This window comes from Leguminivora glycinivorella, chromosome 9, assembly GCF_023078275.1.
Source record: "Leguminivora glycinivorella isolate SPB_JAAS2020 chromosome 9, LegGlyc_1.1, whole genome shotgun sequence".
In the NCBI taxonomy this organism is placed as follows: domain Eukaryota; kingdom Metazoa; phylum Arthropoda; class Insecta; order Lepidoptera; family Tortricidae; genus Leguminivora; species Leguminivora glycinivorella.
Window position 1 is genome coordinate 24,318,097 of NC_062979.1, and position 24,624 is coordinate 24,342,720.

The 24,624-nt window shown below is 38.0% G+C and overlaps 2 protein-coding genes across 2 annotated transcripts; both read right to left on the reverse strand.

Moving 5' to 3' along the window:
• Positions 1-3,146: 3,146 nt before the first annotated feature.
• LOC125229547 (organic cation transporter protein-like) lies at positions 3,147-9,802 on the reverse strand. Its single transcript, XM_048134412.1, has 6 exons — positions 9,397-9,802; positions 8,410-8,617; positions 7,798-8,053; positions 6,495-7,124; positions 4,133-4,314; positions 3,147-3,505 (listed from the first exon to the last, which is right to left on the reverse strand). Exons 1-6 carry the CDS (start codon positions 9,597-9,599, stop codon positions 3,338-3,340), a joined length of 1,647 nt encoding a protein of 548 aa, XP_047990369.1. The 5' UTR covers positions 9,600-9,802; the 3' UTR covers positions 3,147-3,337.
• A 357-nt stretch (positions 9,803-10,159) lies between these two features.
• Positions 10,160-22,595, reverse strand: LOC125229362 (organic cation transporter-like protein). The gene is given in 7 exon segments (XM_048134184.1): positions 10,160-10,324; positions 14,656-14,837; positions 15,280-15,501; positions 15,659-16,075; positions 17,733-17,988; positions 18,358-18,559; positions 22,585-22,595. Coding segments are annotated over 7 exon segments (1,455 nt in total).
• Between the last annotated feature and the right edge of the window lie 2,029 nt (positions 22,596-24,624).

A 24,624-nucleotide genomic window follows, 5' to 3' on the forward strand; every position in this document is an offset into this window, starting at 1 on the left:
GAGATGAAGAGTGACAAATGCTACCTTTTTAGGGTTCCGTAGTCAACTAGGAACCCTTATAGTTTCGCCATGTCTGTCTGTCCGTCCGTCCGTCCGTCCGTCCGTCCGTCCGTCCGTCCGTCCGTCCGTCCGTCCGTCCGTCCGTCCGCGGATAATCTCAGTAACCGTAAGCACTATAAAGCTGAAATTGGGTACCAATATGTATATTAATCACGCCAATAAAGTGCAAAAATAAAAAATGGAAAAAATGTTTTATTAGGGTACCCCCCCTACATGTAAAGTGGGGGCTGATATTTTTTTTCATTCTAACCCCAACGTGTGATATATTGTTGGATAGGTATTTAAAAATGAATAAGGGTTTACTAATATCATTTTTTGATAATATTAATATTTTCGGAAATAATCGTTCCTAAAGGAAAAAAAAGTGCGTCCGGCCCCTCTAACTTTTGAACCATATGTTTAAAAAATATGAAAAAAATCACAAAAGTAGAACTTTATAAAGACTTTCTAGGAAAATTATATTGAACTTGATAGGTTCAGTAGTTTTTGAGAAAAATACGGAAAACTACGGAACCCTACACTGAGCGTGGCCCGACACGCTCTTGGCCGGTTTTTTTTTCTAACCCCCCACTTCCCTAAAATGGGGGATGGATAATTGTATGGAGCACTCCGTAATTTTCGAATTTACCGCGAGCGAAGCCGCGGGCAAAAGCTAGTAAATAATAAAGGCTTAGTTCGTTTTCACGTTGTCCGATCCGATATCGGATGTCGGAAGGATTTCAATAGTAAAAATCAAAGAGTGCGGCTTAAATGTTTTTTTTTTGTCTTAAATTTGTTCGTAAACACCCAGAGCTATATACCAGACGCGAGGAAATACAGCAAACTTATACATTAAGAAATAATACAAAGTTAATGCCACCAACCTCCCGATTAAAACTCCATTCGTCCGGCCCTTTATCTATGTCCACAAAAATTTATAATCAACTCCCAGAAAAAATTTAATAAAAAATGTAAAAGAAGAATACCTATTTGTACGCAAATTAAAAGAAATGCTTACGAACAAAAGTTTTTATTCTGTAAAAGAATACTTAGACGATAAGTTCTAAAATATTGTGAAACTATTTTAAAAAAAATGCTTATACATTATGTTAAATTAAGAAAAGTTAGATTAAAAAAAATTGCTATGCCCTTGCAGGGCTCATGTTTGAAACATTATTTGTTATAATTTTTATACCTATTTATACAACATGATTGCAAATAAAGAACTTGAACTTGAAATGTATGGGATATCGTTATCGGTCCTCCGATATCGGATCGGATAATGTGAAAACGGACTTATAGATCCAAGCAGCAGAATTTTCGGACCGGAGCTTTATTCGATTTGCCGAAACTAGCATTTCATGTTTATTCTCTGTTGGATTTAATAGGTACTTATAAAATTTCAAGTTTTTTTTAATTTTACTTCTCTTATAAATAAATAAATATTGGGGACACCTTACACTGTAGGTCAACTTAGCCCCAAAGTAAGCACCTTATATTATGAGTGCTAAGCGACGATATACATACTTAAATAGATAAATACTTAGAAAACATCCATGACTCAGGAACAAATATCTGTGCTCATCACACAGATAAATGTCTTTACCGGGATTCGAACCCAGGACCGCGGCTTAGCAGGCAGGGTCACTACCGTCTAAGCCAGACCGGTCCTCAAATATTAAAGTAGGCATATTACAATGCGCATATGAACGTCAAATAAAGCTACGCCGGCTCTAACCCTACGCCTCAGCCTCGAGAAGATTTCAGTCCCCCCTCAGTTGGGAGGGGGATATCCACTATAGGACCGGCAAGAAACTCGGCGGGCCACTTCTTTCAAAACATTACATGTTATACATGAAATAAAACTATGGAAACGGATTAAATCGCGTATAATGAATTTAAAATACACCCCGACGTTTCGAACTCTTTACAGCGTTCGTGGTCAACGGGTGACTGAGGAAAAATTAAAAAGAGTAAGAAAAATTAAAAAGAGTTGTAAAGAGTTCGAAACGTCGGGATGTATTTTAAATTAATTATACGCGATTTAATCCGTTTCCATAGTTTTATTTCATGAGTAACTATCGCGGTAACCGAAGACAATATTATTACATGTTATAATTAACATGCATTAAATAACAAGATAAAATTTAACAGGCAAAAGTATTCATGAAAAAAATATTCAATAAATTATATTGTAGTTTAATAATACGTCGTTCTTCTTCAGAGAAAACATATCAAATTGTCACAGAAGAAAAAGATAATATAAATCTCAATATCATTAAATATGCACTTTACACAACATAAAATATTTGATATAGGTACCTTAGGCAGGGTAAATTGTACTAGCCAGCTTAGGATCATTATTAGGCAAATATTTAATTATTTGTAATGTAGGTACCTAAGTACAGTGTAAATAATTACTCAGTATGACTAAAACAAAATAGTTATTTTTAAAGATGACTTTTGTAATTGTAGTGACTTCCTCACATCTGTTTAAATATTATGATGGTAGCATTTTATGCATAAATAGATACTACCTTAGTAAGTAAGTAAGGTAATAATCGTGTGTTATACCAAGAAGATGTATGATGTCGACTTTAGCAATAATAAATAAATAAATAAATATTGGGGACACCTTACGCAGATCAACTTAGCACCAAACTAAGCGAAGCTTGTACTATGGGTGCTAAGCGACAGCAATACAGTTGATGTCAACTATAAGGGGCAATTGCACCAACGAAAATGGAGGGTTAACCCTCCATTTTATATGGAATTTGACAGTTGACAGCCCACTAACACTGAGTTTATGAGTGGTTGATGCGAGGGTTGGCCTAAGGGGATTGCTCGTCAGTAAAACGTCGGAGGTTAGTATATAAAAACTTAGTTCAATGCGATGAGCCATTTTTTTTCAAAGTTGTCCACCCCACCTTTTTTGTAACATGGGTATTTTTACGCGATTAATGCTCAGAATCGCGAGGTCTTTCGATCCTGATAGGAGAAAAAAAATGTCCCAAGATTACCATACATTTTTTCGAACCTTCCATTCCGTTACCGCCATACAAAATGTATGAAAAAATGATAACGGAATGGTAAAAAAAAACCTTTGGACACTTTTTTTCTCCTATTAGAATTGAAAGAGCTCGCGATTCTGAGTGGAAACCACATAAAAATTTCCACATCCAAAAAAAAGTGGGGTGGACAACTTTGAAAAAAATGGCCCCGATAAGTACCGTTTTGCAATTTCACGAATTTTACACATACTTGTAAAATTCGTGAAAATTTAAATCAGTGTTGTTTTTTAACTGTTTGGTGTGGATTGTTTCTTAGAGCCCAGCCTAGAAGCCTCCTCCATAGTGTCCGGCAGTGTGGTGCCCTTAGTCTCAGGAGCCAGCAGCACCAGACAACCGGACAGAGCTGCCAGACTTCCGAACAGGACGAACGGGAGCTGCTCCCATACCATTGAGGCCTGGAAGAAAACTTTACTTAGTTAAAATTAGAGATGGGCCGAATACGGACTTTGTCCAATACGAATATTCGGCCGAACATTCGGTTCAGCTGTTACCGAACCGAACATTCGGCCGAATATTCGGTTGAGCCATATTTTAAATCCTGGCTTAGATTTAAAAACTTTTCAATGATTGGTAATGGGTATATACATGTAAACTCATGTAACTTAATGTTCCTATAATTTTGTGCGTGTTTTTTTTAAGCTATGTTATTTTTAATTTTTTACAAAATTATTGTCTTTATATTTTAACTCATCTTTAACTCCTTTGGTAGTTCCTTAGAATGTTGAAATAAGAGTATGTAGGAAGTCATTATCCGATCACAAAAAAACTTACTCTATTTATTTTCGTTAATTATTCGGTAAATGTTCGGCAATGTAACCGAACTATTCGGCCGAATACGAACATTGAAAAACTTGCCGAATATGCCGAATATTTACCAAATATTCGGCCCATCTCTAGTTAAAATACATATTTATTCGCTACTCCAATGATTTAACTTTTTTCGCTTTGTTTCGTTTTGGATTCAAATATAAGTCTTGTGAAACTAACCGTGAATCATTTAAAACTGTCATTTTAATTCTTACCAAAGCAGGAGTCAGCGCAGCGGTGATAGAGCCAACTCTACCAACCATGGACGAGAACGCAAAGAGACTGGAGCGATGCCGCGTAGGGAAGAGCTCGTTGGTGAAGATGTACAGAGATGTCACCACGATGGAGATGGAGTACTTGCCGATTAGGTACACTGCCAGGGAAACACCGTAGAAACCTGAAAAGAAAAAAAAAATCATATTAAAGGCAAACACTGAAAAATATTTACATACATTGTTATACAACCTGTTTTTAACCCCCGACGCAAAAACGACGGGGTGTTATAAGTTTGACGTGTCTGTCTGTATGTCTGTCTGTCTGTTTGCCTGTCTGTCTGTATGTGTGTCTGTCTGTGGTATCGTAGCTCCCGAACGGATGAACCGATTTAGATTTAGTTTTTTTTGTCTGAAAGCTGAGTTAGTCGGGAGTGTTCTTAGCCATGTTTCATGAAAATCGGTCCACTATGTCGCGGTCGGGGGTTGTTTCAAAATTTTAATTTTGTGGTTATTATTGCATTCCGTTAACTTTAACGGGTGGTTCTTTAGATCAAATTCAATTAATTTCTCTAAGAAACTAGTGCCTTAACTCTTAGGCCGTTTTCACATTATCCGATCCGATATCGGATGTAGGAAGGATGTAAAATGTAAGATTTATGCGCTTCCAGGTCTTCATTTACCTATGTATTTAATAGATCCATTAGTAGTGTGCGTGACAAAAATGGCGTCTATTAAACAGCTGCTAATGATCGAAATTCAAATTAGTTGACAATTTCCATTGAAAATAAAACCGGCCAAGAGCGTGTCGGGCCACGCTCAGTGTAGGGTTCCGTAGTTTTCCGTAATTTACTCAAAAACTACTGAACCTATCAAGTTCAAAACAATTTTCCTAGAAAGTCTTTATAAAGTTCTACTTTTGTGATTTTTTTCATATTTTTTAAATATATGGTTCAAAAGTTAGAGGGGGGGGACGCACTTTTTTTTCCTTTAGGAGCGATTATTTCCGAAAATATTAATATTATCAAAAAACGATCTTAGTAAACCCTTATTCATTTTTAAATACCTATCCAACAATATATCACACGTTGGGGTTGGAATGAAAAAAAAAATCAGCCCCACTTTACATGTAGGGGCCCCACTTTACCCTAATAAAACATTTTTGTCCATTTTTTATTTTTGCACTTTGTTGGCGTGATTGATATACATATTGGTACCAAATTTCAGCTTTCTAGTGCTAACGGTTACTGAGATTATCCGCGGACGGACGGACGGACGGACGGACAGACGGACGGGCAGACAGACAGACAGACATGGCGAAACTATAAGGGTTCCTAGTTAACTACGGAACCCTAAAAAAAAGGTTGTAATGCATCGGTCCGAATTGCGGATACTAGTTTTTTCATCTTTTTGTAGATATATTTGAATGTAAAATTATTTATTTTTCCTGACACCCTGAGTATTTTTTATGCTCGTTATTTTAATTTTACAATATAATATTTAGGATATAATGTTATAATTATTAAATATTTTTATATATTTTGTTTAAATATTTTTTGACACAAAATCATACTTCATTGATTTGGAACAATGCGTTTTATCGGACCGACATCCGATTCTATCGGAAGCGTTTATCGGATGTAGGATGTCGGTCCGACATCCGATATCGGATCGGATAATGTGAAAACGGCCTTACGGTTATCAAGTTATTAAAAAAATAAAAGTAATTACTGAACACGTGTGTGACAGCTTTCACCAATTCCTAATGTTATTTGTTTTGACATGTGCCGTCAATCACTTGACACTAACTTGAATATTATTCTTAAGGATCTTTCACTCTAATTAATTCATTTATTATGTATGAAAACGATGAAAAATTTATTTTTGCTAATATAACTAAAAGTTTTATACAATATATCCTGATGACGAACCTAACGACATGTCAACAAAACACGGTGTATAAGAAACTAAAACTAAACTTAAAAGCTACCTAATATCTAAAATAGGCCCTTGGGGCTTTAATTGTACCAAGGATGCTTGCGACATTTCCTCGCTGTATCGTAATGCTGACACGTTGTACGAGGAAGTCGCCAGCTCGGTCACCTTAATGATACGTGACAAGTTGTGAACAAATCTTCAGCAAATTGTACCGATTGTAATTGAATGTAAAGACGACTCTAAACACTAACCCCCTTATTCATTAAAGTAGACTAAAGTTATCAAGCTGATAAAGTTCGTTTGTCCCTTTCTATCACACCAATACGTCGGAAAGGGACAAACAAACTTTATCGATTGATAACTTTACTGCACGTTTATGAGGGGGTAACTATCGTTAACTACCGAGTTTTAATATAGAATAACTTACCATCTGGCATGAAAATAAAACCAATCTGACACGCGGCACACAGCCAGAAAGCGCAAACAAACAATGGCTTCCTCCCAATCCTATCAAACAGAAGAACGGCCGTCCAAGACCCTGGAATCTCCATCGCTCCAACTGCTATGTAGTTCAAGTATTTATTCCCAGACATATTGACAGCGTTCATTGATAAGCCGTAGTAAATGAGAACAGTCGTGATCCACCAAACCGGTGCTATAATACAACGGAGTAGTATAGGCTTGTGCTGAAACACAAGAGATATTAACCACGGTTCCTTTTTCTTCTCTAACGACATCATCCTCTCTTCTTCAGAGCTCTGTTTTAGACTTCTAAGAGATTCTTCAGACAAGGTTTTCTTATTTATCTTTGCTGCCTTCTTCAGTTGAGCTTCTGCTTCTGTGTATCTTCCTTTGCTTAAGTACCATCGGACCGACTCGGGCATGATGAAGAAGTAAGTAATTGTGATTAGTTGAGGGATGTATAGGGCTAGTGTCAAGTGTCTCCAGTAGGGAACAGCCCAGGCCATGAGGGCTTGCATGATCAGGCCGATTGTGAAGAACGTGGACGTTGTAGCGCCTGCTAGGACTCGGTATTTGGGTCCCACAAACTCCATTGCTGTAAAAATATCAAAAATACTATTGTGATCTAAGTATATAATAAATAATAATATATGATTTTGAAAGCATTTTGCACGAAATAAATATGATAATTGATTAGAAAATATTCTACATCAGTCCATAAAAGAAACGAGAGTTCTAGTAAGTAATATAAACATTCAAAATGCTGCAATAACGCATGGATTCCATTCGTAAAATATTCATAAACTTTTGTAGATGAAAACAAGTAAACTAACAATTGAGTTCTGAGGCTCAGAAAGATGGACAGAGCAGAGTCACACTATAACCCTATCCTGAAATAAAACTTAAGTGCTGAAACAAGATATTTTTAAGAAAACGAAAGCAAGTAAAGAATTTCCATTAAATTATTTACGGGGTTTGGAAAAAGAACACCACAAGAGAACCGAATCGTTCTAAGTAACACTTACCAATAATATAGGCGCAAGTGAACCCACAACAAAAAGAGCTTCCAAAAACTCAAACGCGGTAAAGCTTTCATAATACTGGGTCCACTAACGGGCTAAGCCAAGACAAGAGTGGTTGAAAGCGTTGAAAGCCAGGGCAAATCGATGCCCGCATCGGTCTGAGATGAAGCATGACAGTGGCAGGAACCTCCTTCAAAACGTTGATGTCAGTATAAAAGCGTCTAGAGAAGAGAACTTAATACTTACCAATAATATAGGCGCAAGTGAACCCAGCCGCACCAAAAAGAGCTTCCAAAAACTCAAACGCGATGAAGCTCTCATATGACTGTGTCCAGTATCGGGCTAAGCCAAGCCAGGAATGGTTAAAGGCGTTGAGTGCCAGGGCAAATCGGCGCCCGTATCGGTCGGAGATGAAGCCTGTTAGCGGCAGGGCTAGCATCATGCCAAACATGCTGGCGGACCCGATGATGGATCTGCGCCATTCTTGGCATGCTAGGTTGAACTGTAAAGAAAATATTGAAGGTTTTAGGAGTCAGCTTATTGCAGTTGCTGCATATTTGGATCGGGATCGCTGTTTACGATGATTTGATTCTTTTCTGTGACTTATCTAAATTTCTACAGGAATGCACACCATGCACTGCGCAACAAATCTACAGTAACATTTGTTTCACCGCCTTAACCAAGATAACCCCAGAATTATAATAGCAAAGGCAGACTATACAGAGGTAAGAGGCACTAGTTTCAGCGTGATTGTCGAGATCTTTCTCACTACAAGGAAGATCTGAAAAAGAAAGCGGGACATACAATGAGGGTTATAACCTAAAGAATCTGAAAGAAAATAATTTGAATCTGAAATACCTCATACACGACAGTATCTGTATTCTCATACACGTACTCCTCACACGGCATAATAACGTCTCTGTCGAAGTGATCAGCCGAGCAGGTAGTGTTCCCTTGAAGGGTCGAGTTGAACCTGTTGCAGTTGTCAAGAAATCCGCCATCTTGGGGAATTGCTATTGTCAACCAATTAGGGTCGCCACTGGATTCGCACTCTGGGATTAGGCATCTGGGAATATAAATGGTAAACTGTGATGAAGGAAACCTAACTAAACATACAATCTCTTCTTTGGCGCGACAGAGCGAGCGTGAACGATGAAATAGGCTGAGAGCCTGGGAGTTGGTTGATGGAAACACTGTAGTCAGTTCTGGTGTATAGGTGTAATATCTTCAACCTATCTCCTAACTCTCCCTCTTAATCTCAAGTACAGTTCCTTATATATACTTAATCTACGTGACAGAGGCAATCCGTTATCGTATGGAGAGGTGGTTTATCTGTATTCAATCACTACTACGTTGTCTACGTGATCAACGTGTAGGAATGTCTACTAGCCTATCACTCAACGATTGTCACTTCGACTGGCCCTCTAGCCGCAGTTTTTCTAATTCACTAATCGATTATGACCACAGTTAAATCTCCGTTTTCAAAATGCAAAGTGTCTAATTCAATCTTGAAATTTGTTATCATTAAGATGATATTGTGCTATAATATACCCATAATCGTGTGTTTTTCGAGACAATATTTACACACACTAAATGCACGCGCATTTGATACAAATCGAGATTTTTTGAAATTTAATTGTATATAGGAACCTTACACACATTTTGTCTGACGATATCAGCCTACCAGTTACCTTTTACGAATAACTAATATTGTTCGGCAGACAGGTCTATGGGCAAGTTTCGATTTAAAGCGGTAAGAATTGCATTGCTTCAGATGAATCACCTAAACCAATCTCAAAAGTCTGAGACAATCTTAAAAATGTATGTGATTATTTTAAAACTTACCTTGTGGTTATTCTAGCAGCAGTAAACACATACTCGTTCGCACTGTACCCGCTCAGCAGAGCCACTAACAAGGCCAACCCTAACGCCCGTCTCTGAAAACTCCCAAACTCTCCTATCTCCTTCAATATTGTGTCTAAGTGCACTCTTTCTTTCTCTTTCTCCTTTTCTTCTGCTTTACCGTTATGCTCTCCTGGTGCGTTCATTTTAAGTTTATCACTTTTTTAACTTTTAAGGGTTCTTTCAAATGTTTACTTCTACCACTAATATTACTTACCAATATTAAAATTCTAATTTACTAAAACAGAAGAAGCTACTTTTTAAGTCTATTTTTATTTTACTTTCGAGTATTTTTTTTTTCAAAAAGTACAATTTTTTAAACAGCCTAATAATTTTAAAGAAATATACGATATCTCGCCATTATTTACGATCCGTCACTAAATATTACAAGAGATCTGAAATGTACTTGACAATTGACATGTACCTGATATAAAAATTGATAAGACAATTGCATTGGATTAAATTCGGAGTTAGCGAAATACAAAGCGGCTGATATAAAATACATTTCGGATGTAAGTACTTATTTATTATATATAAGACGATGATGTACAGTAAAAGGCCATCGGTCTATGGATAGAGACAATTAACGTCACATAAGCAAGAAAGAGACGCTCTACGAAGATGAAAAACCGATGTGTGGAGACATAGTTGTTTTAGAAAAGAGATGCGTCTTTCCTCAAAAATTCCTGATATTGGCTGGGTGATATCAGCTCTCTGAACCCTTCTTCGATCTGCCAAGATCTGCCGCTTGCTGCATAGTATCCGGTAGCGTGGTGCCTTTGGTTCCCGGAGCCAGGAGGACCAGCAAACCAGACACAGCTGCGAAACTCCCGAACAGCACAAATGGGAGGTGCTTCCACACCATCGTACCCTGTGGAGATCATAGACATACATGCAATTACTTACATTCATACAACTATTCATAAAAGGATAGGCAGAACGCAGGAAATTATTCAAGCTTCAGTACCATTCTTAGCAATTAGTTTTGAAAGAAAACGAAATTGTGGTATTGCAATGACAGACCCTTTGCCCATACTACAAATGACGTTATAATCCAACAGTCGACATCTACAAATCACGTTACCCACAGGAAGAAAGAGGGTGGAAAAATTCTTCGTCCTCAGAAAATTTTGGATAGAGTCCCAATATTATGTATTTGTTTAATGTGACCTTTACACTCACAGGATAGATTATTAGGCCATATTACTAGTAACACAGTTTCTTTACGTACAATTATTTCCTTAAACGATTTGCTCGTGGTTAAATTATGTTTCGTGAAATGCTCCAAGATAATACAAATCGTCGCCGTAGAGCGAAAAGTCACCAAATCACAAAATGGCCAAAATTTAACTTGTATATGTCATCAAAATCGCATTTTTTTCTCCAAATTTGAGTCTTATTGCGGTAGCAATAGAGATCATAGTTTTAATTTTACAAAGTTAAAGAACTAACTAAAAACCCACCTCGGATTCAATATTTTAGTCGAAAAATACCTAATTCTTTTATACTTTTTTATACTTCTTTGAACTTATTTATGAGCGTACCTAAGTCATTTTAGTTATTTTTTCCAAACTATTACTAAACGATTTAACCACGCAGAACCTCATTCAAAAAGTCACTTAATATACTTAGTTACTTTTAGAATATCTGGTATGTCAAAAGTGTGAAAGCGAAAATTAACTAACTCTGTTTAGTTATTTTTTATTTATAGTTGTAAGGCGATGTACATTTAACCAAAACGACAATTAATTAAACAGTTTTAATGAGTTTAACCCTACAAAAAAATGTAGAAAACAATAACTAATCATATTTAATTAATTTTACAATAAAGACTGTACTGTACTCCGACGTGATTTGATTGAATTTCGCTCGCAAGTTAGTGACTTTTCGGCCAGTGCCGCGGGCCCCCGCACCGATACCGCACCGACGCGACTCCCCCCGCCGCGTCCTCCGGCCAGTCGTTGCGCATGAGCAAACTAGGGCAAACCTTGGCTTATTGGTGATACGTAGTTATTCGGTGATATCTGGTTATTATCTCGATTTGTGGGCACAGTGAAGAGATAAAACCTATAAAATCATTACGAATTAATTCGGAACATCCGACAGCAGTTGATGGTGGTGATTTTATAGGTTTTATCTCCTCACTGTGCTCACAAATCGAGATAATAACCAGATATCACCGAATAACTACGTATCACCAATAAGCCAAGGTTTGCCCTACTTACTATATATATTTTTTTGGATTCTGCTTAATATTTTAGGAACAAATTAAATCACGTCATTTCAAATTTTACAAACACTTTATTAAAATAAAATAAACATCAAATCAAATTAAAACGGTCTCTAATTATATTAAAATCATCGTTAGAAAATCCATAAAAATTAACATAGTCTTGCTAAAATAGCTTTCTTTACGCATCACAGTCACTCTTCGTCCTCGTCATCTGTTTCTGTGACATCAGGCTCACACAATCTGTCAATAACTGTCTTATTGGTCGGCAGACTTTGGTACCATGAATGAAGCTCTCGAGGAATAACTCCCTTAGTGCATAAATTTAAGAGATCTTTTTTTTTCGCCTCAGATATAGGCAATGCCTGTGGATATGCCTTTGGAATGGGATAGTCTTTTTTTATCTTATTGATCCAGTCCTCGGCGTCGTCATGGTTGTCTGGTTCATCAGGTACACGCGCCTTGCGCCTCTTTGTGCGTCTCAGCGGCTTTGGCGGGCCACCGTAAATCTGTTGGACATTAAATTCAGAGTAGGGGCCCTCATGGCTGTAGCGAAATTTGACTACACGAGGACGCTGCTTCTAAAATCTGAGACACTTAAATTTAAGCCACGCCAATTTGTTGCCATCAGTGTCGTGTGTCGTATTTCTAACGAAAGCTTCATTCAACGCCCTGACATCGAGCATTTCGTCGTGAAGTAACTCTTTTACATTAGTACCTTTATCAAAATGACAACACTGACAACCAATAATGACAGCCGCTAGAAATTTCAATGATGATTTTTATTTTTTTTATTTTTTATACTACGTCGGTGGCAAACAAGTATACGGCCCGCCTGATTTTAATATAATTAGAGACCATTTTAATTTGATTTGATGTTTATTTTATTTTAATAAAGTGTTTGCAAAATTTGAAATGACGTGATTTAATTTGTTCCTAAAATATTAAGCAGAATCCAAAAAAATATATATAGTAAGTAGGGCAAACCTTGGCTTATTGGTGTTACGTAGTTATTCGGTGATATCTGGTTATTATCTCGATTTGTGAGCACAGTGAGGAGATAAAACCTATAAAATCACCGCCATCAACTGCTGTCGGATGTTCCGAATTAATTCGTAATGATTTTATAGGTTTTATCTCTTCACTGTGCCCACAAATCGAGATAATAACCAGATATCACCGAATAACTACGTACCACCAATAAGCCAAGGTTTGCCCTAGTTTTTAACTAACACGTATTTTCACTCTATCACAGCAGTCATAATTCAACTAACTCTACTTAGTTAAGTCTAAACACACTAAAATGTGTGCAAATAATCATTAACTTCGTTCAAAAAATCACTAAGTCATAATTAAGGTGTAATATTTAAGGGCAAAAATTAATTATCGCCTATAGCTCCTAAATCGTTAGTGTGAATAATATAAATCCATTTTGATCCCAAAGAATAGCAGTTTCCAATTAATAAACAGATATAAAACCACAATTTCATCTGAAGATAATTTCAGTAAAAATTATTTTAATTATTTTTTTCTTTAAACTCTCATAACTCAAAATGACCAATGAACGATTTGGTGACTTTTCGCTCTACGGCGACGAAATACAGATAGACAATTGTGCTGTAGCGCCCGTCTATTGGTAACGTGCCCGGAAGGCTGGCAGCAATTCTTAATTGTATGGACAAAGGTACTAATAGTAATACCTACTCACTAAAGCAGAGGAGTGAGAGGAGCTGAGATAGGAAATCCTCCCAATCATGGAAGCGAAGCAGAAAAGACTTTGCCAATACTGTGTGGGAAAACAGCTGGTAGGTGTTAGTAGGAGAGATATATACTTATACTCACTAAAGCCCCATTTAGATGGTACGAGTTTCTCGCCCGTCTTGGTCGAGAAACTCGTATGACATTATCGTATGCGATAATCGCCTGGCGAGTATCGTACCAAAACGTTTACATTAGTGCAAGAAATAAAAACTCGCATACGAGTATCGTATGCGAGACTCGCCAGGCGATTATCGTCAGGCGAAATAGTTTAGATGGAGAGCAGAATTTTCGGGAGATATTTCCATAACATTTCTCGACTCGTCTAAACTGGTTCTCGTATGACATTTTTTCTCGAACGTGCGATTATCGCACGAATCGGAGCGAACCGATTTTCATACGAGTTTTGCCTGTCAACTTGCGTGCTTAGTTGCTAATTAATTAATTATAAACACATATATTATATGGTTTTTTATAATATTGGGTATAATTTACCTTGGATTTATTTGAATTTAAGTTGAATAGTACCCAATAATATTAAAAACACTATAAATGATTTATGAAGGTCTCAATAATATACAATAGGGAAAATAATGAATTCGACCGTAGTGTTACCTAGCTAATAAAATCTTGGTTGCGATACTTGCGATTAGGTTTAGGATATTATTAAACATAAAATATAAATAACATTTTTTTAAATCATAGTAGGCATTTTGCCCCATAGATATATGGGGTAAAATGTCAGTAGGTAAACATTAACTGTATAATATTAATAAGCCGAATTTATTTTTGGTTTTAGCAGTTACTGAGAGGCAGCTATAAATATAAAAACACCATGTTTTACATGATTTCTACCGAATTCATTTCGACTGAGTAGCGTATAAACTCGTATACGATTCTCGCATATGTGTTTTGTTTACACGGAGACATACAAATATCAAAGGCGAGGCGATTATCGCCCCCTCTCGTGCGATATCGTACGAATAGTTTACATGATACGATATTTTTTCTCGTACTTCGATAATCGTACGTTCGAGGCGAGAAACTCGTACCATCTAAATGGGGCTTAAGGCAGGAGTGAGGGGAGGAGCTGATATAGCGCCAATCCTGCCAATCATGGAAACGAAGCAGAAAAGACTGTCCCAATACTGTGTGGGCAAACAGCTAGTAGGTGTTTGTATATGTGTGAGTAGAAGAGATATACTTATACTCACTAAAGCAGGAGTGAGAGGAGCTGAGATAGCACCAATCCTGCCAATCATGGAAGCGAAGGAGAACAAGCTGCCGCGGTATTGCGTCGGGAACAACTCGTTGATGTAGACGTACACACAGGTCACCACGATTGAAATGCTGTACTTGCCCAGTAAGTACACGGCGAGGGATAGCCCGTAGTAATCTGTAAGAGTTGTCAGAAGATACTTATCAATTCTTTCCCATCATGAAAACTATAAGGTATTCCGAACCTTGGGGGGCGTGCGCGGAGCCAAAGCCAACACGTATAACCCTTTTAACACTTTAATGGAATGTAATGGGTACGAGCGGCTATTAATGATATTATTATCAATTCTTGGAAACGTATACACAATTTAGAAAATTTTACCCTGCTCCGTGCAGCATAAACCCCTATTTACTTATGTGACCATTTAATATCTAGTCCAGGGTAATATAGGAGATTTAGAGGACTCTAGAGGGTGTACAAACAATGCCGAATCATCATAATTGAGTCCTAAATTATGATTTTAACATGACGGACGTTTTTCGAGCCATTAATATAATAAACACAAAGGAAATAGAATATAGTTTAAGGAAGAGAGAGATAAAAAATGGAGTTTACTTACTTTTTGTCATAAAAATAAATCCAATCTGGCACGCCGCACACATCCAGAAAGCGCAGCAGAGCAACGGTTTCCTGCCGATCCTGTCAAAAAGGAGCACGGCTGTCCAATACCCTGGTATCTCAGCCGCACCCACCGCTATATAGTTTACATATTTGTTCCCGGACATCGTCACAGCATTCATCGACAACCCGTAGTAAACCAAGGTCGTCGTTATCCACCAAACTGGGTGACTAGCCGAATGGCACAATCGCTCACGAAACGCTCACGAAACGAAGCGCTAGTAGATATCTATCTCTATCGCGCTTGCGTATTGGCGCGACAGAGCCAGCGGCGTATCGCTTTCGTTTGGCGTCGGAGAAATGCCATTCGGCTACGGGGCCTGGTGTTATTATACAGCGAAGAAGTATTGGCTTATGTTGGAATACTTGCGTCACCAGCCAGGGTTCCTTTACCTTCTGTACCTTCTTAAACTCTTTAATATTTCTCTCTTCTTCCGCACTCTCTTTTAACTTTGCTAATGATTCTTCTGACAGCAGTTTTCTATTCATTTTCGCTGCTTTTTTCAACTGTGCTTCGGCTTCTACGTATCTGCCTTTGCTGAGGTACCATCTGACTGATTCTGGCATTATCCAGAAATAGATGACTGTGAAGAGCTGCGGTATGAATAAGGCTAGAGTTTAAGGCTAGTAAGGGATGGCCCAGGCCATGAGGGCTTGCATGATGAGTCCTGTGGCGTAGAAGGTAGACATCGCCGCACCGGCCGCTACTCTGTACTTTGGGCCCATGAACTCCATCACTGTTAGCAAACGAGATAGAATCTTAGTCGATCATAATCGGATTTTGATGATTGATGTGTCTGTGAACCAAAAACTTGTTGAATGTCATGGAAAAATTAAATGTAATTGAATAGAAAATGTGCCCATCATTATGAAACGTTTAATTTAAAAAGGTATTTAAAAACATTATGAAATGTAAATGGCAATTTCTATCAAAGCGGTAATACTTATTGTCAATAAGGCGCTATTTCCATAATAGCTTCAATATGAAATTAATCAAAGTTAAGGTTTTGATTGAACCGTTTGATTGAAAACTTTACATATAGGTATTTTAGATTTAAAAAAAATACAAGAATATGAGATTTCATAAAATTAACGTTTTATATCTTTAACTCACAATAGTCAAAATAGCAATTTCCTCGAGACAAGATATATTGTGATATAATTTAGTGACAAGGCTTTTAAATCATCGAATGCAATCAGAGAGAGCTTTTTGCCATGAGCCCTAATTTAGGTATATTGTAAGCTCAGAAAAATTAAGATCGATTGACTTAATTTACATGCAAAAAACTGTCAAGTAGCCAATTATGCCTTGAGTCAGATTATGTCACGATGGTCAAGGACGGTAAAATTCTCACGGTCACTGAAGTCGGTTTTGGCCGGTACTGGTGGGTTTAGGTGATAAAAAAAGAAACGATAAAAGATCATTCAATGTCAGTGTCGATCTTATCAGTATTGTAACATCACTCTTGCTAACTCCCTTAAAGATTATTGATTTTGAAGAAAGAATTATAGGTACATTATTAAAGTAGGTACCTATTTAAATACTTTTGCTTTGAATGACACTTATACCACACCTCGGACACTGGCGATCAAATATATGAAAGAGGCGCGTTACTAGCACACAGTCAAAGCTCGTGTAGGTGAACGCGTACTATGCTTGTATGAGAGAGATATGACAGGTTGACTGTTCGCGTTTTTGACAGGCGGTAACTGTGAAGTAACCGAGAGGGGGTGGGTGGCACTTTCAGCGGGGAGCGGGGGGGCCATACTGTACGATAATACTCTTTATTATACTGTGCTTATACGTAAAAATGTTTTAAAAGGTGGACTAGGCAAGTTTCAATTATTTGTATGATATATCAACAATTTATGTTTAAGTATCTTCTTTCTTATCAATACTATTTAATTTACACTTAGTCTAATAAACTATTGGTTACTTACATAGTATTTATGGGTACTATGGATATGCTGTTAGATGTCATCTTAATAGCGAATATGCCAGTTAATGGCAGCTCCAGTATCTTACCAAAAACGCTAGCTTAGCCAAGAAGGTTCTTATAAAATTCAATCTGTAGGGGGGCGGAATGAGACGCCAAGTAGGTACCAGTGGTTTATTGGTTTTCATACAAACAAATATTATATCATACAAAGTGGGGTAAATACCTAGCTACAAAACATAGGTACTAGTTAGTGAGCATAGGGCGGTACGCATCGGCGTTCTCACCCCTTACTCGGCCCCTCAGGGGATGTCCACTGCAAGTCCAAAGGCCAACCGAGTATGAACTTACGGGTGATCGTGACAGGTAGTGATGTGCGAGCGAGAAAGTATTCGGATCCGCGCGCTCGCACGTGATGTTATTTTGTCTCGCTACAAATCTACTAAAATAATCTTACCAATAGTATACCCGCACGAAAAAGCCGCAGCACCAAATGCGGCTTCCAAATACTCCATGGCAATAAAACTGGCATAATTCTGCGTGAAAGACCTTGCCGTGCCAATCCAGGCGCAGTTGAAGGCGTTCAGGGCTAGCGCTGTGCGTCGGCCGTAACGATCAGCAAATATGCCAGTCAGTGGCAAGGCCAGCATCTTGCCAAACGTGCTGGCGGAACCAATGAGCGAACGGCGCCATTCTTGGCATGCCAGATTGAACTGAAAAGGGTATGATCATTTATAGTTACAGCTGAAAAGAAATTGATGAAATGTATAAAACTAAACGGTAGCAACATTGTATTATTTTTTATAAAGACATCCATGTCATTGATAGAAGCGCTGGTGGCTGGTGCGAAATGTCATTTAATATTTGCCAGTTGCTTTTTGGTGAAGGAAAACATCGTGAGGAAACCGGACTTCTAATTCCAATAAGGCCTATAGTTTACCCTTCGGGTTGGAAGGTCAGATGGCAGTCGCCTTCGTAAAACCTCTCATGAGCCGTGGCAAATGCCGGGATAACGCAAGGATGATGTTGTCATTGATAATATGTTAGACAATTCTAACATTTAGATTGCTGTAGAAACTCACCTCGTACACAACAGTGTCCGTGTTCTCATAAACGTACTGCTCACATCGCACGACGTCATTTCGATCGAAGCTCTCTGCCAAGCAGGTATCTCCCGAAGAGTTGTACCTCCCGCAGTTATCGAAGGAACCACCATTACTTGGTATGGCCAGAGACAACCAGGGTGGGGAAAAATCTCCGGTCTCACATTCTGGGATCAAGCATCTGAAAAAGAAGAGTAATAAATATTTATTTTGGGCCTTATCAAGTTATCACTCTTGCGATTTGCAGGCGATTTGAAAGAGAAGCGGACGCGCAGCGAGTTTGCCGCGTGCGCGCAGCGTGTTCGCCGCGTGTGCGCAGCGTGTTCGCCGCGAGTGCGCAGCGTAAGCAGGGAACACAAGTTCAAATCAGCCTAAGTTATGAATTGATAAGTTATGAGTTATGAAATGATAATTTTATAAGCCTATGACAACACATACACATTGACCTATTCCCACGACAAAGTTTGAGTTTCATAGGATGGTGAGTAAGCATGGTGACGTCATAAAGCGTTAACACAATGATACATATTTTTCTACTTTACAGGGCCGTGAATAGATCTTTAAAACCCTACATAAAAGTTTATTTCTCAAAGCCAGCGTCCGCCGCCTTTCCGCGCCTGCGCGCAATATCGAAAAAACTGAAAACGCATTGTTTGGCTCTGTAACCATGGCAACGCATTGTTATAACGATACTGCGCGCGTGTGCGGAAAGGTTTTGGGCAGCTGAGAGCAAAGTTATTCAAGAAAACTAAGTAGTAGTAGTAGTAGTAGTAGTAGTAGTAAACACTTTATTGTACAGAACAAATTACATGCACAGAGAATATTATAACGGTTATGTACAAAGGCGAGCTTATCCCTTTAAGGGATCTCTTCCAGCTAACCTTAGAATAACTGAGAGAGGAAAATAGATGGTGACAAACAACTAAAGTGCATCGGTATATATATGTACACATAATATACATCCCTACTCTAAAAATGAATGCAATACTTATACCTAAATACATAAATAATAATATATATTTTATATAAACAATAAACATATATGAAAATAATAATAACCGCACACGTCCCAGTTTAATTTTTGTGAATGGTCGTAGAAAAAATATTGTATGCAACGGTGTTTAACTGAGTCAAAAAACACTGGTGGCGACTCCTCAAATTGTTACCCATGCCACTCGTCTTTTCTAACCTCCTTTAAACGCCTGGTGCATAAAATACTATTATCTAGGTTATCAAGTGAGTCAAAAGTGAGTTTTAAAATGCCTAAATATTTAAGACTCTGGCCTACAGCACACCTCGGACACTGGCGATCAAATATATGAAAGAGGCGCGTTCCTAGCACACAGTCTAAGCTCGTGTAGGTGAACGCGTACTATGCTTGTATGAGTGAAATATGACAGGTCGACTGTTCGCGTTTTTGACAGGCGGTAACTGTGAGGTAACCGAGAGGGGGTTTTCAGCGGGGAGCGGGAGTGGCCATACTGTACGATAGTACTCTTTATTATACTGTGCCTACAGGCAGATAATTCCTCCACGCACTAGAATTTATCTGAATTCTAGATTTAAGATAAACTGCAATAAAAAAGTAAGTGGCTGGATGTTATCAGTTTTTTATCATTTTTGTCTCAAGTGACATAAATGCATTTCACTAGTGTATTAATATAGCTTTGTATGTTTTTAAATTTCAATATTTCAATCAATCAATCAATCAATTATTTATTCGTGATAACTACAAAATACACAAGTAAGAAAACAGAAACAGCAAATAAAAGAAATTAAACATATAAGTTACCACGAAATGGTCCCGACTCAGCATAAAATGCTAACCCAAGGGTCAGCGCTGGTCTTCCGTGTATTTGTAATAAATAAGTATTTTAGAGGAAACGTCAATGATTTTGGGCGCTGCATCTACTTTAGTATTTTTTTTTATTTAGTACTATACTAGCTTTTGTCGACGCTTCGCAAGCGTTAAATTAAAAAAACCGGCCAAGAGCGTGTCGGGCCACGCTCAGTGTAGGGTTCCGTAGTTTTCCGTATTTTTCTCAAAAACTACTGAACTTATCAAGTTCAAAACAATTTTCCTAGAAAGTCTTTATAATGTTCTACTTTTGTGATTTTTTTCATATTTTTTAAACTTGTTCAAAAGTTAGAGGGGGGGGGGACGCACTTTTTTTCCTTTAGGAGCGATTATTTCCGAAAATATTAATATTTTCAAAAAACGATCTTAGTAAACCCTTATTCATTTTTAAATACCTATCCAACAATATATCACACGTTAGGGTTGGAATGAAAAAAAATATCAGCCCCCACTTTACATGTAGGGGGGTACCCTAATAAAACATTTTTTTCCATTTTTTATTTTTGCACTTTGTTGGCGTGATTGATATACATATTGGTACCAAATTTCAGCTTTCTAGTGCTAACGGTTACTGAGATTATCCGCGGACGGACGGACGGACGGACGGACGGACGGACGGACGGACAGACAGACATGGCGAAACTATAAGGGTTCCTAGTTGACTACGGAACCCTAAAAATGCAGAATGCTTCATTCAAAACTTCCACCCCCCCCCCCCCCCGTTTCAGGGAAGTGGGGGGTTAGAAAGACACACAAAGTAGCCTATGTCACTCTCTATCCCTTCAACTACCTCCACTTAAAAAATCACGTCAAAAAAAATATATATATTAATGTGGAAATAAATATTTTTTAATATTTATTACTTACCAAGTTTAATTTTGTAACCGAAAAGACATCCTTGGAATTTGTAGGGCTTGATCAAGAGCTGTAGTAGGTGGCGATCACAATATATCAGGAATGGTCGCAGTGATACATAAGGCCCTAAGAAGCCTTACATGGCCCCTAACAAAAACATGAAACGAACCAAAAATATGTCGTAGGAATTTGTGAGATATATAAATAAAAAATATAATATTGCAATGAAATAGAATCACGTATTTTATTTATTTATTTATGTTATGGAGAACCAACAGCTATAAAACTAGCAGTACACAACAAGATATGATTCAGAAAGCCAATTACAGGATCTCACAGATAGATACAAAGTAATATTAATTAAACTAATGCTAGCACTTATACCAACGCACACACATGTTCACAAAAGTGGAATATAAAGAAAGAGAAAACAAAACAGAAAGTTAAGTAAAATGAATGCACTAATAGTCAACATAAGTATTCAATTAAAAAGAAAAAGAAATAATAATAATAATCACTCATGGTGCAGTGGCTTCACAGCCACTGGGTGGCTAGCCGAATGGCACAATCGCTCACGAAACGCTCACGAAACGAAGCGCTAGTAGATATCTATCTCTATCGCGCTTGCGTATTGGCGCGACAGAGCCAGCGGCGTATCGCTTTCGTTTGGCGTCGGAGAAATGCCATTCGGCTACGGGGCCTGGGTGGCTAGCCGAATGGCACAATCGCTCACGAAACGCTCACGAAACGAAGCGCTAGTAGATATCTATCTCTATCGCGCTTGCGTATTGGCGCGACAGAGCCAGCGGCGTATCGCTTTCGTTTGGCGTCGGAGAAATGCCATTCGGCTACGGGGCCTGGGCAGAAAGCGGTGTACACCTCTCGACACCCTTGAGTTCTCACACCGGTGTTGCCCTTGAGCCATCTTGGATGTCGCTTTTTGTGGGGGCCCATCTTGTGGGGACGAGTCACCGTCTGCCGGAAATAAAATTGGATACCGTTTTATTAGGCAGGCGTCCGGTTTTTTATCCATAGCCCAGTATTTAGTCCATCACTTTCATCAAAATAGACCAGTTCATTTTAGATTCCATTAACTCTCAAATAGTCCTTACACCCTGGCGGGTGTTGCCTCTGCGTGTGTCCCATGATACGGGCAAGGGCAACATCCGCTCGGTGTACCCCTTACATTTCATTAAAGTGTCGAAAGGGTCTCTACGTGTTGGCTTAGGCCCCGCGCACGCCTCCCAAAGGTCCGGAATACCATTGTTCCGTGATGGGAAAGACATACAAATAATAATCACTCACAAAGACCATTTATAAAGATACCCTTATTATATCTAAAGTTCTTTTTAAATGGGATAGGAATGAAATAAGTAGAATACACTCCTTAAGTTCCAGGTTACGGTGATCGCTTTCCATCAGGCGGACCGTATGCTTGTTTGCCACCAACGTAGTATAAAAAATAAATGATTAAAGCTATGCCTTATTTTTACCCGTCTTTCATATTGGCCCTAATGCCAATGACAAAACTGACGTGGTGATTCTCCGTTGATGTGGCTCCATCTGACTCTACTTGTCATAATAAATTCACGTTAAGTAGAGTGGGATAAAGCCACACCAACGAAGAATCAACACGAAACGTTAAATTTGACAAGACGAATAACGCTCAAGGTTTCTGCCGAAATAAGTGTTAAAGGAACCTGTGAACCTGTGAACTCACTGGAAAACACTAGATATACTGAAAATACTTTAATAAATACTTAATGTACACACAAACACAAATCAGTAGTTAGTCCATCTTTATATAAATTTATATAAGTATTAGTATTCAACCTGAGTTTAGTAAATTTATGTTTGATGTCACGATTATATTTGTCTCTGTTAGCTATTATTTCTCCTGCGCCAACATATATGTCTCTGTTTAACCCAATGGTTGACTGGTAGAGAATGCCTTTTGGCATTAAGTCCGCCATTTGTACATGTTTCTTTAGTTGTGCAATAAAGTTTAAATAAATAAAACAATAATTAATCTATAAAACAGCATCCGCTGACAATGTGGTTTATAAGATGATATTTGTCATAACATTCAAACCAGCCAGCCTGTCAACAATTGCTCAAACCTGTTTGCTCTAAAAATAAGGAATACTTAAATGCCCCAATTCGAGTATTTTTGGAGCAAAATGCAGCACGTGCAAGTTCATCGCTCGAGTTATCCCAACTTTGGAGTCTTGCCCAAAACATCAAACTCCTTTAAACAAAGAAAGTAGGTATATGTTTATATTTTCCTACTCTATTTTAACGATATTACGGTTCATATTGGAAACTTTTGGCGAGGGCTGAAAACGTGAAAGAACCAATAAAACCTTAATCGAAATAAATTCTAAGTAAAAAACGAAGGAAGGTACGTCTTTATGCCGCCTGGTACGGGATTCTCTCCTTTCTACAAGCTTTTAAATAAAGGATAAAAACAATAGAAAAAACAACTATTCTATTATTCATAACGATTACAACGCCATCTGTTGGCATTGTTTGGAATTTACTTGCCTCTCTCGGTCTGTGAAACATAATACCTATTGCTATTACTCTCAGGGTGGCTAGCCGAATGGCACAATCGCTCACGAAACGCTCACGAAACGAAGCGCTAGTAGATATCTATCTCTATCGCGCTTGCGTATTGGCGCGACAGAGCCAGCGGCGTATCGCTTTCGTTTGGCGTCGGAGAAATGCCATTCGGCTACGGGGCCTGATCTAGATGCTGAATCGAAACTTTGGCGCTGCCACGTCCGTCTCACAGATGGCGCCACGATGTTTAAACGAATTAAAATCACATGTGTATATGTATGGGTAACCGGCCAAACTTCGTAATCAGTCGTATTTAAATGAAATAACAACCACAAAACTTCAATAAAAAAAGCCGACGTGCGTAGTTGACATTTCCATCAAACACTTCCGACTAATTCATCTTTCAAACAAATAAATCTAAATCGGTTCATCCGTTCTAGAACAACGATGTCACAGGCAGACCACACACAGACAGACACATATGTTTTATTAATGCACAAAACGTAACATTTTTTTACATAACTTAATTTATAATTTACGATTAAAACGTGCGTACATGGAAAATTGCTAAGAAAATTTCGAAAGGCGTAGATTAAGACGATACAGGAGCGAAAATGCAAAAACGGAAAGGAGCCCCCCTTTTCAATTCGGGAGTTTTCGTTAAATATACTAGTGTTATTAACTAGATTTATCGAAAAAAAAATGTCCATTAGGAACAACTCAGTTGAAAGATATTGCGAAAAAATCTTTAAAATCGAGGTTCCGCTCTCGACTATTTCCTCCTTCAAAACTCAATCAATCGTAACGAAATTTGAGAATCTGAATAACAATAAAATAATCTGTGTCGGACCGTTTAGTTTTTTTGACTAATTGTCACCAATTTTGAATACCACACCTTTTTTAAGTCATAATCTCAAAAAAATCAAAACCGTCCGACACAGATAAAAAAAATAATAATCTGTTTTGAAAAA